At 35.0% G+C, this 16,969-nt stretch overlaps 2 protein-coding genes across 4 annotated transcripts; one reads left to right on the top strand and one right to left on the bottom strand.

Moving 5' to 3' along the window:
• Positions 1-5,059: 5,059 nt before the first annotated feature.
• On the top strand, positions 5,060-11,424 carry ARP7 (actin-related protein 7). 2 transcript variants are annotated; one of them, XM_012991472.2, is made up of 7 exons: positions 5,060-5,326; positions 8,071-8,286; positions 8,744-8,885; positions 9,712-9,956; positions 10,109-10,292; positions 10,831-10,898; positions 11,089-11,424. In XM_012991472.2, exons 1-7 carry the CDS (start codon positions 5,249-5,251, stop codon positions 11,239-11,241), a joined length of 1,086 nt encoding a protein of 361 aa, XP_012846926.1. In that variant the 5' UTR covers positions 5,060-5,248; the 3' UTR covers positions 11,242-11,424. The 2 variants fall into 2 exon arrangements, with proteins under 2 accessions (XP_012846926.1, XP_088677182.1); XM_088821056.1 differs by lacking the exon at positions 5,060-5,326 and adding an exon at positions 7,057-7,220.
• A 151-nt stretch (positions 11,425-11,575) lies between these two features.
• Positions 11,576-16,483, bottom strand: LOC105966896 (Ribosomal protein S5/Elongation factor G/III/V family protein). 2 transcript variants are annotated; one of them, XM_012991471.2, is made up of 4 exons: positions 16,206-16,483; positions 15,907-15,990; positions 15,008-15,217; positions 11,576-14,890 (listed from the first exon to the last, which is right to left on the bottom strand). In XM_012991471.2, exons 3-4 carry the CDS (start codon positions 15,101-15,103, stop codon positions 11,795-11,797), a joined length of 3,192 nt encoding a protein of 1,063 aa, XP_012846925.2. In that variant the 5' UTR covers positions 15,104-15,217; positions 15,907-15,990; positions 16,206-16,483; the 3' UTR covers positions 11,576-11,794. The 2 variants fall into 2 exon arrangements, with proteins under 2 accessions (XP_012846925.2, XP_088677181.1); XM_088821055.1 differs by lacking the exon at positions 15,907-15,990.
• Positions 16,484-16,969: the final 486 nt, after the last annotated feature.

Raw genomic sequence — 16,969 nt, 5'->3', positions numbered from 1 at the left:
CTATCGATTGTAGGAACTCCGTTAACCCTTATACGATATTTGTCAAAAAACTCTTGATTATGAATACGAGTCTCCCACTTAGAATCGTAAGTTTCGTAAAATGTACAGTTCTTCTCCTTATCATAATAGAAACAACGAAGATAGTTATCGTGATGTATCTTGAGACCATGATGGAACTCCTCCGGGTGATCACCACATTGGTGTCTCCACACTGGTGTAGTTGTCTCAGTCAATTTCCCGAAAGGATTGCGATCAATAACGTAGTGGATTGTGGACTCTCCTTCTTCAATTTCCATTCTGCCATATTAAAAAGCAAAAAACAATATTTAAAAAAAAAACACAATAGGAGAACTGTTCGAATAACAGATTAAACAAACTGACATTTAAATAAAAATCCGGACATGACGAAACTAATATTCGGTGTTTGACAGGGGGACAACTAGTTGTGCGTTATTTCTTGGTGTAATATCTCGTGGTTTGCAGGTATTGTTGAATACATTTTTGGTGCCCCACAAGATATTATTGAATACATTTTCGTGGTTCACAAGAATACATTTCCAGAGATATTGTTGAATACATTTTCTTGGTTCACAAGAATACATTCTCGTGGTTCACAAGAATACATTTTTGAATTCCACACCTAATTGATTTACATTTTGTCAGTTTCAATGATGACATATCATTAATTTCATCCTATGTGTCAATTTGATTGGTTAAGAAAATTAATAAAAAACATGTCATCCTTTTGTATATTTGTACATGACATTTACTATAATTATTAACTTTATATATAATATTAATCTGTATATATAGAAATTACTAATCAAAGCATGATTATCACATTTAACAAATCAACACCAATTTTAATTTCACACGTGTTTTATATATATATATATATATATATATATATATATATATATATATATATATATATATATATATATATATATATATATATATATATATATATATATATATATATATATATATAAATAATATGATAGGATTTAAAGTGTAATATCCTACATAATGATATTTTTAATTTTTTTAGGGTTAAATACAAAAACACCCCTATACATATAGGGGTGTTTTTAGGGGTATTTTTGTATTTAACCCTAAAAAAATTAAAAATATCATTATGTAGAATATTACACTTTAAATCCTATCATATTATATATATATATATATATATATATATATATATATATATATATATATATAGATATATAGTTTGAGCCATTTTCCACTATATATTTTACCATTTTCAGTCAATTTTATGTGGGAAGTTTTGGTATTTATATTTTTTCTCCAAAACATCTAATTGCTTAGATTTTTTAAATTATATAAATAAGCCCTTTTATTTTTGTCATTTTGAGTTTCTTCATTTTTTTTCTTAAATGTCTTCCGGTAGTTAATCTTAGGATGTTTGAACTACCGGAAGACAATTAAGAAAAAATGAATAAATTCAAAATCATAAACATAAAAGGTTTTATTCAGGAAAAAAAAATAAAAAAATCTAAGTAATTAAAGGTTTTGAAGAAAAATATCAAAATTTCCTCAGTAAAATTGACCGAAAATGTTAAAAAATATAGTGGAAAATGGCTCAAACAAACCCTTATATTTATAATTTTAGCAGGGGTATTTTCGTCAGATTTTGGAAAAAATATAACAGCAGGGGGTTTTTGTATTTATGTGTAGTACATGGGGGTATAAGATACAAAGTCCATAGTACAGGGGTGTTTTTGTATTTAACCCTTTTTTTTATATATATACCTTCCTAGAATAAGATCTACAATATTATTTCTCAATAAAAAAATTATTGCATTTAATGTTTTTTATATTATTACCATATGTAATTGATTGTTTCTTTTTTCATTGTTCATATACAAGTATATAAACCCCCATCGATTCACTTTATTCCACCATCATTTTTCATTAGATAAAAAATGTATGGTAATGTGCGTTTTGTTTTGATAAAATCGGCTCCTTTTTGAAATTATGTTTTCTGGATGTTTTGTTTCACATTATGTTATTTAGTTATTTCATTATTTTTTATTGAGGATTTTTCTTTCATTTATATTTTTATAATATTGTATTACCTTCGAAATTTCGTAATTATAATTTCAATATATTATATGCTCAAATTTGGTCTTTTTATTTTTAATTATTTTATGAAAGAATCATATAGGTCCGTATAAATACATGAATGAATCGTCCTCTCTTGATTTTAACAATATGTTTTATTTTATTTTTCTCTCTCATTATATTTTTCAGATGAATATCCTCTCGAAAGCTACGTTCGATTGGTTTAGGAAAGACATGTGCCTCGCTTATACTATTGTTTAGGAAAGACATGTGCCTCGCGTATACTTTTAATATGATTGAATCGTGCTGATTGACAGATGATGGTTTACATAACAAAGATTTGGTATTTAGAAATTATAAGGGATTGTCATACTCGGTTTTGAATGGAGAGACGAATGTTTTGCCATTACAAGGTCGCTTGACACTGCCTAATTCGTTTACTGGACGGCCGGCAAATTTCTATCGAAGTTAAAAACATTAATTGAAATGTTGAAATGTCGTTATTTTTCATTTTATTATTTATGTTCTTCATGTAAGCATTGAATCTTGAAACTTATTTAATTGAAAAATATTCTTTATTTTTGTTTATTTAATTTTTTTTACAATAAAAATTCGCTTTTCACATACGTTACTTTGTTAAATAATGGAAATAAAGTTTACAAATAGATGCACAGTTTGTTAAGATTTTTTTATGTATTAGAGGATCTATTTAATTATGATTTAATAATATTATTTATCATTAAAGCTAGATTAGTATTTAGTATAATACTTAGTATGTAGTATAATACTTTTTTAGTTTTAATTCAGAACGGACCATCTGCTAATGGGTAGAAAATGAATCCCATTCACAAAAGGACACGTGTACATGTTTGATGGAAATTAAATATTTTTTAATATGTTATTTTCTTTATTTCTTTTTTTTCATCTATTTAGTTTTCCTTCAAATGTAATTATATTCAATTTATTTTCCCTTTCAATTACTTGGATTTATATTCATGCTTATTAACGAGGTGTCGTATGAGTTCCAAGTGAAACATGACGGCGGATTCCACCTCCGAAACTTATTATATTGCGGCATTAGATAACGCAAATGTAGCACTTTGGATTCGAAATTACATTCAAATGTTGAATGTATGATTTCAATAAGTCTCATCAGAAATCCAAGCATATACTGAATCATAATGATATGGAATCACCTCAATGTGAATTATTATATAATGTGGTTAATTTACACATAATATAATTATTTCTAATTTTCTATTATTATAAAGAAACCAAAAATCGAAAAAACAATAATAATAAAATTACATAATTAAATGAATTGATTTAATAATTCATTTGTTTCAACAATCTCAAAGCCTCCTTACCATTCCCCCTTCCAACCAAAAACCTAATTAAATTACAGAAATCATTCTTTCTTGGTTCAAACCCTAACATTTTCAAATCTCCCCAAAATCCCATAATTTTATCACAGTCATAATTCAACTGCCTGCACATTATTGCAAGCATCAAAGAACAATTCTTTTGATCTACATCAAAGCCTTCATCCACCATATGGCTTAACAGCTCAAAAGCACTACTAACACTCCCAATTTTGCAGAGAAGGTTTCGGGTTTCGGGTTTTCGGGTTTCGGGTTTCGGGTTTCGGGGTTTCGGGTTTTCGGGTTTTCGGGTTTTCGGGTTTCTAATTACATCATCGTACTGTAGCACAGTTTTATCCCCACTATTTGGAGTCCAATGCCAAAGAAAAAAAAACAAAAAAAAAGGGCAAACAGAAGAAATGTGAAAAGATTTACTAAAAAACGTAAATGTCTCCTTCTCTGAAATCGTGGCTCACCAGTTCAATGAGCAACCTGTAGGAAATGCAATGCCAGTACCCCAACCATTTATCTCTTATTCTCTTTAACTCTATCATTTTTTAAACAAAAATCCAAAAGAAAATTAAATCAGGGTTTTTAACTTTTACAATTAAATTGTTTATTCAAATTGGAAGAAATAGAGGTTTTTGCTTAGAGCGATGATTATTTAGGCGAATTTTGTTGGATTAAAACAAAAGAAAAAAAGAATGGTGGTAAAATCAGCCTTGAAAAGCTTTATAAATCCAGAAAGACTTTGTTACATATGAGTTATAAGACACAAGTTTACTGTTTTTTCATCGTCAATAGACCCAAAATCGATATATTAGGTGTGACGAGGCCGTAAACATGGTGTTGTTGTGCATGTTTCCTACGCAATTATGATGTCGTGCATCTAAGAAAGCAATTTTACTAAGAAAAAAATACAATAAAATCAAAGAAAGATATAATACTCACAAACATCAATGCAAAAATAATATTTAAGTTTCCATGAAAACTTAAAGAATTTACAAAATATATACATAAAATTGGAGAAAACTACATGAAAAAAAAAATAGTGGAGAAGAATACATGAGAGTTACTCATAATCATAACTAGAAATACCAAGAAAATATTAAACATACAATTTTATTTCAACAACCAGGAATATTACTGTTGTACAATATTTATCTTGAGTAAGTTACTCTTCTAGCCTTAAGAAATTTGATAAAGAAACAATCTCACATCATTTAGGAGATGATGAATTACATAGATTCCACGAAAGCTATACTATATATTACTCCATAAATATCTATGAAAATTATTGAAATTCCATCAAATTTACAAAATCGATACAAAAGTTCACGTAAAATCCATACGGACATACGAATTGATTACATGACAACTATTTCAAAATCCACCACAATCAAGATGCTTAATTGGGAAGAAAAAAAAAACCAAGAAAAATTTCAAAGAATTGCGTATATGAGGAATTCCCTTATTTATATTAGAATTTTTTTTAACAAACTATTCTCTAAAAACTCAAAAATTCAGGGTTATATATTAGAATATTAATAACATGAGGATTTGTTTAGGAATATCATATAAATGAAGGGGCCAAATGCAATAAATTGGTATATATACACATGAATTGTTAACTTTAATTTAATCTCAAAAATAATTTGCAGAGCGAAACATTAATTAATTTCGAGAGACCTAGGCCAAACATCCGGCGGTTGACGGCGGCGTTGATTCAACAAGTTCAACGCAAAACCTACATGCATTGTAACCCCTAACTGCAAAACCCTCATAAATTAATTTTACTAGTTATGGAGGCGGTGGTTGTTGACGCTGGTACCAAATTGCTCAAAGCTGGTTTTGCTGTTCCCGACCAGCCTCCTTCCATGGTAATTTCCGGCCACTTTTTGCGTTTCTGCTATTTATTGTTATGGATTGGTGAATTAGTATCACTAGCTCCTCCTCCTCCGAAAATGCGTGTGGTGTGTGTGTGTGTGTGTTATGGTAGGGGTGTTTTCGGCTTTGATTGACCCCTTAAGAATGTGAAATGGATATGGAATTTCCTGACTATCATCTTAATTCCTCCGCGTCTCAACTTCATTTTTTAGCAGTTACAAGCAATAATTTTATGTTTGTATCACATTTTGCTAATTTATTTTTTTTGTAAATTTCTTTATACAAGGATTGATCAGATCCAAAAGCTTCCATGATTTTTACCTAGGGCTTTGATTGAATAACTAAACCCAGTTTTTTTCTCATTTCAAAGCTATATGTGTTGGGATTGAGGAGGGTTTTACTAAGATCCCTATAATGTTCACTCTATAATTTGGTTGGTTCCCTCGAACTTACACCCGGCGATTATCACCGGGTTCTTTTTTTCCCATCGACACATGTTTTTTTTCTCAAGTTTAATTCTAACTGAGACGTGCTTCTTTGAGACTCTTACTAAATTAAAATTAGTTAAAAGTGAACTAAACACATGGTCGTAACCACTGGGTGTAGGGTCGAAGAGACCGATTTCGTTGGCTGTGTAATATGTACATTCATATAAGATAACTTTTAGTTTCGTTTTGGAGCAATCGTAATAATTGATTTATTTTATCCTTTTCCTTTAAACAATATTTGGCAACAATGGATATTTTCCTTCTTGAGAGATGTCTACCAAGGTTAGATGTAAACATATTTGAGAATGTCATATTTCATGACATCAGGAATTGTCTTTTATACAGGGACTGAAGTCTTTGATCTCTCATGCATTTCAATGACTACCAAAATGATTAGAATTATGTGAACATTGTATTGTGGGATCCGAAAATGCCTTGTGTTTGAATAATAAACTAGAAGAAGGCTCTTGTTTTGATCTCCCCCGTTTCTTAATTAGGACATTTTCTGTGGCTGCAAAATTATGTCCGTTTGTTTTTGTCAAACATGTGAATGCACCACAATCATAACTGGATTATGATTTGTGAATGAGTGTCTCTTGCTAGTGGTTGTGATCTGATCCTTCTCAAGATAATGCTGATGTCAAGAGTGTCTCAAAATGTTCGACACGTGGAATTATCTTAACACACATATACTCTCAGTACCTGATTTATTCTTCCTTGAATAGCATGAATAATATTTATGCCGTACTTGTTCGAGCATTAAGTTGCTGAGATGAAGCCTTTATAGATATCCATGTGAGGTAGACTACAAGGGGATTTATGGAGAAATCCTAATCACCTTTCAGTAGATTGTTTTCCATCCACATTTGGCTTTAATTTTCTAATTAAGATGATGGAAATTATTACGCCTAGTCATTTTTATAACGGAAAAGGCCTTCAATTATAGAAGTAAAAAGTAGGCAGGGTAGCTGCAATGGGAAACAATCTTTCTCTTAATACGAGAAATGAAACATTAAGTGTTATTCATATATAGTTATAATTGGTCCCCAGTTTTAACATGTAATTGTTATTTCTATATATATTCATATTTGAAAGTTATTTCAAAGTGCTTTTATGCAAGGGTTATTATTGACTTTTATAACTCGGGTACGAGCTTCCGAAATTACCACCACATTGAATGCTTTTACCATCTTGTCCTTTGGCCTATAAAAGAGAATTTTCTCATTCGAGTAACCCTACATTTCCCCATTTTGCACTCAAACTTTGTCTGCCTATTTCTCTTAATTGGCTAGCCGTCACGGTTGCCTTTGAATCAAGTGAGAGCATGGAGCCTGCAGTGGTTGACGCCGGTTCTGGACTGTTCAAATTTAATCACGCCTTGCCTGAATGTGGCCCTGAGGTTACCTTCCTTTTTCTATATAGAAAATTAAAGTAGGAGATTAGATGCTTTCATGACAAAGCTATTAGAGTGAAAATAATAGGAATTTGGCGGAACTTTTGATGATCCATCCTGTGTTTAAACTTGTGTATTCGATTGCAAACATTTCTCTAGATTCCTGCTACTGAATATGCTGTAGTTCTGGATTTGGAGTTCTACTACATTGGATGGACTAGGGTTGTTCTTTAGGCTTCTTACTTCAAGGAGTTTTAAGTCTGGGTTTTATGTGTGAAGGGTGAGGAATGAGAAGAGCAGAATTAGGAAAAATGAAGAATTGTTTCAAGATCAGTAACAGATTTCAATTTTGAGTCCTATTCAACCACCTCTAATGTAGCCCACATTTTGTTGACTCAACTGAAACTCACAATTTGTTGAAGATTGAGCAGAATGGAACTTGTACGGTTCTCTCTAGACTATCTCTGTAAAAGAAATGGAAAGAAACTCGCATGGTTGGCGAAATACTGGTCAAATTGATTATTCCTTCTGTACATTTACTTAGATTTGACATTGTTGCAATTAAAACCTGTTTACTTGTGTGTTCTAGTAGTAACAATTTCCCAGAAAATTTGAGTGACTTTTTTTTTAATGACATCAATTTGTTATTAAATTATTTACGAATGACTCCACCTTTATTAGTGCTACATTGTCGATTCTTAATTGTTACCTTTTTACACTACCTTACATCTTCAAACCCTTTCAGTACGATGCCTATGCTTTAACTGTATATAAAATATTTTGTTAGTTACTTGCACACTTTGTTTATTTCTTTTCTCTCTTTTTTTTTTTTTAATTTATTCCATTATCATTTTAGGTCATCCCAACACAAATGAAGCGAGTACCGGAAGATGAGTCATTGACAGATGCTTCGTTGCTGGAGAATGTGACTGTTGATCCAGTTGTTCGAGGCTTTATCAGAGACTGGGATGCCATGGAAGATCTTTTAAGGCATGTACTTTATACTGGTTTAGGATGGGAGATTGGCAATGAAGGACAAATTTTGTTTGCAGATCCGCTAGCAACTCCGAAGGTTAGTCAATTTTTTTATATCAGTTTCATTTAAAAGCTTGATATTTTTTCTTTTCTCTCCTTTTCTTCATAATAAAATAATGTTTATGAGGGGTGCTGGTAGTGTGGGGCATGTGTATGTACTAACATTGATTATTGGGGACTAGTGAGGGAAAGCCTTAATGCCGACCGTATCTTCCTAAATTCATGATGATCCTGATGAGAGCTATGAGTCTCTTTAAAGAATGATGGCATAGCTCTCTCAAGCATAATAACGATCAAAATCAGAGGTGCTATTTAAGTAGAGGACTTTATCATGATAATACACCTTTTTTTCAGTAATTGTTGCAAACTGTTGAGTTCAGATTTAATATTTGACCTAACAGATTTTTGTATGTCATTCAAATGACATGATGAAGAAATAATTATTGTTTGAACCTTGTAGGATTTTATTATTAATATACATATTTGTGGAACAGGCAGTTAGAGAGCAATTGGTGCAGTTGATGTTTGAAAAGTTCAACATCTCTGGCTTTTATGCATCCGAGCAAGCTGTACTATCACTTTATGCAGTGGGGAGGATCTCTGGCTGCACTGTTGATATTGGCCATGGCAAGCTAGGTATGTGTTGCTTAATTTGTTTTCCTGTGATTTCTTAACGAACCAGTACTTTTGAGATGGTGATGGATTAGTATTTGTTCAATTAACTAAAAGGCGACCATCGATTTTCGAAATTATTTTGTCCAACTTTTGGCCTTCTATAGGAGAGTATTGAAGAATCTTCAGAACTATTATAGGTTTTGGAGCATAAACATTATTAAAATGGGGGAAATAATGAGAAAAAGGGATTCATGAAGCTTGAAGTTGAAGTACTAACGAACACCATCAGATATGATTGAAGTGTAGGAAGCATAATGAAAAAGAATGGAGATAGTTTTCGGCCTATTAAGCATGCAATTTGGCATTTTGGCTGAACTAAACTACAGATCTTCTGGTCCTTTTTTTCCCTATAAATCTTAATCTCTTTTCTCCTTCAACTTTTGGTGCTCTGCCTTTTCTTTTTAAGATCCAAATTGTTTGGAATGTTGTGCTGTGTGCAATGGCCTTGGATCTGTGCCGATTTGATATGTGACCACGTTGGTTGGTGCATATTAAGTGTATTCTTGCTTTTTCTTGAAATGTCTAAAAAATAGAAGGGAAAGAATAGAATCAAGCACCTGACTATTAGTATATGTTATTATTTTTACTAGCACTAGTATAGTGATAGTGCTTAAATAATAGCTTTGCTTATATCAATCAGTGTTATGTTATCTGAATTAGTTTAGTCACTGTCTGTCTCATTTACCTTTGTAGGTTTTTATGGTTTAAAGAAGCAATTTTGACTATCATAATCTCACCTTCAGGAGCGTAGTTTTGTTAACTTACAATTCATTTTTAACATTTTCAGATATTGCATCAGTAATTGAAGGTGCTGTTCAGCATATATCTTCTAGAAGATTTGAAGTAGGGGGTTTGGATTTGACAAACTTATTTGCTAAAGAACTCCAGAAATCCAATCCGCTTGTCAACTTAAGCATCTCCGATGTTGAAAAATTGAAGGAGCGATATGCATGCTCTGCTGAGGATGATTTGTCTTATGAGAAGATGCAGAAGGCATGCCCTGAGGAGCTGCACACGCTGCCTGACGGACAGGTTAATCTATGCTTCCCACTTGATGTTGTACTGAGGTTTTAAAATTACAGGCAGAGATACTTCAATATGCTGCTAAAATATTTTGCTTGTTTGCTAATACTTCAACATTTTCTAAATTGTTTATAATGATAAATTTATGCTCTCCAATTCAGGTGATAAAAATTGGAAGAGAGAGGTACACGGTTGGTGAGGCCTTATTTCAACCATCAATTTTAGGTTTAGAGGCGCATGGAATAGTTGAGCAGCTCGTTCGTTGTATTTCAACTGTATCAACTGAGAATCATCGCCAGCTGTTAGAAAATACTGTACTTTGTGGAGGAACGGCTTCTATGACTGGTAAGTTTTTATGATTGAAACCAACACGTAGCTCATCATTTTCTTTGCTAATTGTACTTTCATTATTAGTCAGCTGATTTTGTGACTATCACCGCACTTGCAAAAAGGAACTTTAAAACAGTTATCTTTTGACAAAGGTTTCGTATATTGGAAAACTGACTCACATTGTAATCACATCTCCATAGCAACGAAAACTGTTAATATTCCCTGTTCTGATAATTCACTAAATAATCCTAGATTGATTATTTTTTTTTTTGCTATTTGTTCCCAACTTCCCACCAAGTACTTTTGTCAATTCTAGGGCTCAACTTTTTGGTAGACAAGTATATATCTGTATCTATCAGCTATTATCATCTCAACTTCAGTGTAATTTTTCAGTTGGTCTCCAATTTATTTAAGAATATACGATGGATATATGTGTTTTGCTGCTAAAATTTATGGAGACTATATACGTGTACTCTTCTTTTTGTTGGTTTGTTCATTACAAAACTGATATTCTGCAGCAGCTGATGCCATAATCTACTAATTGCTGTTGTAGGTTTTGAAGATAGGTTTCAGAAGGAGGCTTTGGTTTCCTCCTCAGCTATCAGGCCTTCTCTCGTCAAGGTAATCTAATATAATACACTATCATCTCTTATACGGTTAGCTTTTAATATTATTTTAATCAATTAAATGATTAAATAAAATTTACTAAAATCATCTGAATTGCTCAAACCTATGAATATATATATATATAACTGCAGTTAATGTCTGAAATGTGCATATGATTTGTTTTTAACTGTTTGTCTGAATGCAGCCTCCAGAATATATGCCTGATAACTTGGCAAATTACTCAGCATGGGTGGGAGGTGCAATACTAGCCAAAGTGGTGTTTCCTCAAAATCAGCATGTAACAAAAGCCGATTACGATGAAACTGGACCGTCTATTGTTCACCGCAAATGCTTTTGAGTTACCCATCAAACTCGTGTTGTGCACTAGGTTTATGCAGCTAAATTATCGATTAAGTAGGATCAAAATAGTACAAGTTTCGAACTTGGTTTACTGGACATATGTATAAAGAAGAAGAGAGCTGAATTTGAGACTTTTGTTGTTGTATCAATATTCATATAACTTTAGACTATTTATCATTCATTCTCTGTTGTCCATTTTCTTGGTTACATAGTTACTTGAAGAACATTGGATATATCATTGACAAACAAACATTCATGTAGTATAAAATTGGACCATGTTGACAGTGTAATACATTTGAACATATCATCTTTCAAAAGTAACTGAATGGGGGTTTCAAGTAAAATTAGTGTAGTTCCAATAATCATATATCTGTGTAAGTTGGTACAATACGAATCACCTGCAAAATTGACTAAAATAGCAGTACGCCTAACAAAGTACACTATAATCACCTCAGGAGCTTCACCTCCGATTACGTACCTAAATCACCGCACACAAAAAAATTAACCATATGAAGCCGATACCATAATCCAAAAAAACCATTTATCAACTCTTAAACTTTACGGGCCAACGTCCTCTGTTTAGTTGCATGCTGTACCACCTTCTCCTCCACAGGCAAACCCTTCCTCCTCCTCACAGCATCAATAAGCTTCCTCGAGGTGTTCTGCAGCATACTGGATCCATCCCCATGTTCCTCAATCTCTTCTTCAGTCCTCGGCACAAAAAACGGGTCCTCCAAAAGCGTCTCCCAATGGCTCAATACAAGCAAAGCACTCGCTGCTCCAGACGTCCATCTCCTCAATTCGTCCGGAAATCCAAAACTCTCTGCAACTGGTACATAAGCATGCACCGTAAACAGAGGCGAACCTTCTTGCATTTCTTCCTTCAAAACCCTAGCTCTTCTTCGAGCAAGCACCGCGTACATCGACCCCAAATACTCCGTCGGTGTATTCAGTTCGCAAAAATACATCGCTTCGACTAGCCTAGGTTTCCGTTGCAGCACAGCTGTCCTACACGCCTCCTTGACAGCTGTCATCACTTGTCCTGTGAAAACACCGTACTGTTCCGGGTGGTGGTGGTGGTGAGTGGCGATGGTGGTGGAGGAATTATCGTCCGTGGGTGGAGTGGATACGAAAGCCTCGACAATAAAGGCTAGGCCCCACATAGGCTCGTCGCACAAAGGACCGGCTGAAGTAGCGACCTGAAATCCAGACAAGACGCTGCTCTCTAAACTCTCTGCTTCTTCTCGCAACAAAGTTTCGTCTGACGACTCACTCAATCCATTATTGTTGTTGTTGTCTATGTTGCAAAAACCTAATTTATCGGAAACGTAAGGAGAGCCCTTAATTAGGACAGAGGCTTCGACGCTCTTTCCACTGTCTGGAGTGAAGAGAATGTTCGGACCGACTTGTCTAGGTCCCAACGCCCAAATCCGTTTGAATAGATCTTTCCAGAATGTTCTTAATTTCTCCGACTCTGTATCGCTGGAGGAAAACTCACTCTCTATAGCATCCATCATCCGTTTCTTGAGTGCTTCGATCGGATTCTCATCTTCTACAATGCTACCCCTCGATGTTTCCAAGCTCTTCAAAGCCTGTCCAGATTTGCCTCCTATTATATCTCCCAGCAATTCAGAGCTTTCATCGAGCAGCTTAGTAAGAGGCGTTGGAAGTTTGAAAACATGCACACGTACAACACACCTACCATTTTGAGTTGTCTTCTCCACATACTCGGAGTTTCCGCCAAAAAACAGTTTCAAATTCTCCAGAGGATTGGTGGTGATGTCACCTTCGATCGTCTCCTTGTAAGAGACGAGTGGAGGAGAGACTTCCAAAGCTACCTTTGCGAATCTCTCCTTCAAATCCTTTACACATCTCTCGAGATGTACTTCTCCCGCAGCCGCAAGTACATGCTCCCCTCTAGCAGAAACAGTGACCTCGACAAAAGGGTCCGCACGGTTCAAGAGCCTCAACCCTTTCATGAGCGCTCCCATATCGGCTGGATCGGATGGTTCAATCGCAACTTTAAGTGTCGGTGCAACTTGGAAAACCATGCTGGAGAAAGGCCACGAATTTAATGTAGATGAAAGAGTAGCACTCTTTAATATATGCTGACCAAGCCCTCGTATGGCAACAATATTCCCCGCCTTTGCGTATGGAACTGGCTTCAGCCCTTGACCCATCATTAGATACAACGACTGCAAATTGGCTACTTGCACATGCTTCTGATTCGCTTCCACCTTCACCGGATCGTATAAAGCAGAAAGCACAAAAACTCGCTGTCCAGCAAAGAGGACCCCACTAAAGATCCTAGCAAATGCAAGAAAGCACTCTCCCGAATCACCATCATCTGTCGGATTGTTCAGAATCTCTCCACGAGGAAGCATCTTTGTGGGGACAGCAAACATCTTAGACACAAATGCAACACATGGTGCAAGGGTACTCGAATCACAAGCCTCGATCGATTTCCTCACGAGTTCTGCTTCGGCGAGCACATCGGACGTTTCCCCATCCTCAAAAGTCTCTCTTTTAGGCAGCAATCTCGCTATTCGTAAAGACTGGGCTGTAGCAGGATCAGGAATGCATTTCACTACCATAGACAACATTGTATCGGACAACGGAAGCCAACGGCTCATGACAGATTGAAGCACAGCTTTCGGGTCCTTATTTTGAAGTTCGCGCGGAGGTACAGATAAATTAAAAGATTTAATCACCTTCTCAAGCAATCCCCTATCCCCTTCCAGAGTAGCCTGATAAACACTCCAAATTGGCTCGAGAATAAGTTGCACAAACATGGGCCTAGCTTTTGATGTATTGCCTATTGCTTTCTTGCCCACAATCATCTTAGTCTTGGCAATGTAGTACCGAGGGCCCCACAATGCCCTCTGTAAAGCTGCTGAGCTCGCCCCAAGCTTAGAAACATACATTTCGGCAAAATCACTAATCCCAAATCCCCATCCATCTAAGGCACAAGCAAAGACGACATTTCCTTTCTGAGGTTGAAAAGTGTCCTCCTCGTCATCTTCTAATAACTCGTAATTTTCCTCACCTGCATCACCAGATTGAGCAACTGAAAGCATTGAATCCACATCGGATAAGTACTTTTCCGACCTATAGGCACTAACTATCCCATTAACCTCGTGGATAATCCTTAATAACCTATTATAAGCTTCCATGGGACTCAATCTCAACTCAGATATCAAGCGATCGATCTTATTAAGAACTAAACAGGGTGTCAGCTTCTCAATCCATGCTTGACGCAATACAGCGTGTGTTTGAATATGAACACCCTCCACAGCATCTACTAACACTAGAGCACCATCGCTCAACCGCGCGGCAGTAGATACCTCACTGCAGAAATCCATGTGGCCTGGTGAATCTATCAAATTTACGAAATAGTCCTTATATTGAAGTGCAATGGACGAGCTCTTCATAGTGATGGCGCGCCTCTGTTCTTCATCCAAGTAATCCATGAATCTAAGTTTACCAGCTTGCTTCGGATGTAGCACACCCCCACCGTAATTAGCTATTAAATGGTCTGCAAGAGTGGTCTTTCCATGATCTACATGTGCGAGGATACATATATTCCGAAGTAGCTTGTGATCGATTTTATCAACAATAATTGATGAATCATCCCTCTCTACAGATAACTGAAACAGAAAACAGGAAGGATGAATTAGCTAGTAATCACATTTCCAAAAAAGTAATCAACGAAGAAAAGATGATTTTGAAAGAGCTTTCAAATATTTCAAGATCTAATATATTACCTGCTTATTTTGCATCTCAGCCGCATCAATTCCATCACGACTGGGAGTTACTTCATCGAGTGAAACTTCAGCTAACTTTTCACTAATCTCAGCCATCTACTTTGGATATAAATATGTTTTAACTATTTTCTTGATTGCTTAATGTCTTCAATCCGCAAAGTTTTACACGTATCTTGGCACCAGTCTAATCAGCTCAGGATTTAAAATAATCTGAAACATGAGTAAGGTAAAAGAAGAATCAGTATAGAACTGACCAAGTTATTCATAATTTCATAAGACTCGGATCATAAATTGCAAAAGTCACAAGCAGCATAAAACAAAACTATTGCGGGACATGTATGTCTGGAACCATGATTACACATAACACGCTCACACAAGTGGCACAGAGTGACACATCAACGTCAGATTATTCACATGCCACACCTTCTAAATGATATCATACTATTACTACATAATAAAGACGAAGTACGAAGATAACATTTAAAACCATGTCCTCAACTAAAGTATGTCAAGTACTACTAACATAACATGCAGAGACCTCTGCCAGGAACAAATGGAGGAACCAACTCTCTGGAAGATCCTGTGCAGATTCACAAAGCAATAATCCTCGGTGACACTTTTTAGTGACTTTTTAGTAATTCTTGCAAGAGTTCTTTTTTGCAGGATTTAAAATGTGTTTTTGAAACCAAGTTCCCTGTAGTTCTAGATCAATCTTAATCCCTCTACCAAAATCTACTTTCCTACTTCGTATCAACATGACGCGTAAAATTAGCCTAGACAATTTCCCATTCGTTTTCCTACATCTTAGTATCCTCTCTATCGTGGTCGGTATCAAAAATCTTACTGCCCATAAAAAATTGGACATCTACACCAAAATCAATAGGATTTCCAGCACTGACCTCATTTAAGGTTGCCCTTGGTGAGATAATTTTTAATTGCCATTCCCTCAAAATTTCATCGTAATCATCTTGAGGGATTGACATCTGCAAGTTGGAGTTAAAACAACACAAACAGTAAAAAGGCAAACCTATTACAATTAAATAATGGTGTGCAAATTGATTCAGTAATTTATATATAGAACTAAAATTGCAGCTAAACTAGAAACACACTAAAATTTCAGGACTAACAAGAAAAGATAGAAAATAAAAAAAACCCATTGAAGAAAAAAATATGATGAGCACAAGGATAAAAGACTCGCCTTTTATTTCAGCTTTCAGGTACAGGAAGCAGAGCCCAAGCAAGGTCGCTGATAAAATATAATCCCAAGAAGATAGAAGCTGTACCCGCCGCCGCCGCCGCTGCCTTCGCCGGTGTTTGAAGACTTTTTGGTTGAGATTGATTGGGTCTAAGAATTGGAAGGAAGGAGAAATTAGAGTTAAGAACTAAAAAGCGTAGCCCTAATTTATTTAATTTCCCAAAAGTTGTACTCGAGTAATCCTACCCGACCCGGGATTGTAGAATAGAACAAAGAAAGTAGGGGTTGTCTAGGGTCCGAGAGGGTTGTACTTCTCGGACCGTAAAATATTTAATCTGGTGCGTATAAAATAATTAAAATTGGATCTCAACCATCAATTTTATGTACAACCTATGTACGACCTAGTACGATACTAAAGATTTGAAAATTAATGTACGAACCCAGTAAAAACACACCGTACCCCATCGTACACCCATCGTACTTTATATAAATTACTTAATTAGCCTTCTATATTCAAATGAATTAATTAAAATCCCCATTAAAAAATATTTTAATAATCATAATCAATTAATCAAAACTCCAAATCTTCTTCCCAAAATTAAAATGTCTGTTGATCGAGATTAAGCAAAACCGAAGGTTTCTTCGTTGTTTCATCGTCTCGCCGGCCCTCTCAATCTTTTTTCTCGATGGCCAAGAGAACCAAGAAAGTTAGAATCGTCGGGAATATGGTGTAATTTAGGGTCGTGTTCTAGCGATTTTGTATATTC

This window comes from Erythranthe guttata, chromosome 7 (assembly GCF_056151865.1).
Source record: "Erythranthe guttata isolate IM_541 chromosome 7, IM_541, whole genome shotgun sequence".
Classification (NCBI taxonomy): Eukaryota; Viridiplantae; Streptophyta; class Magnoliopsida; order Lamiales; family Phrymaceae; genus Erythranthe; species Erythranthe guttata.
This window is presented reverse-complemented; position numbering and strand designations above follow the sequence as displayed.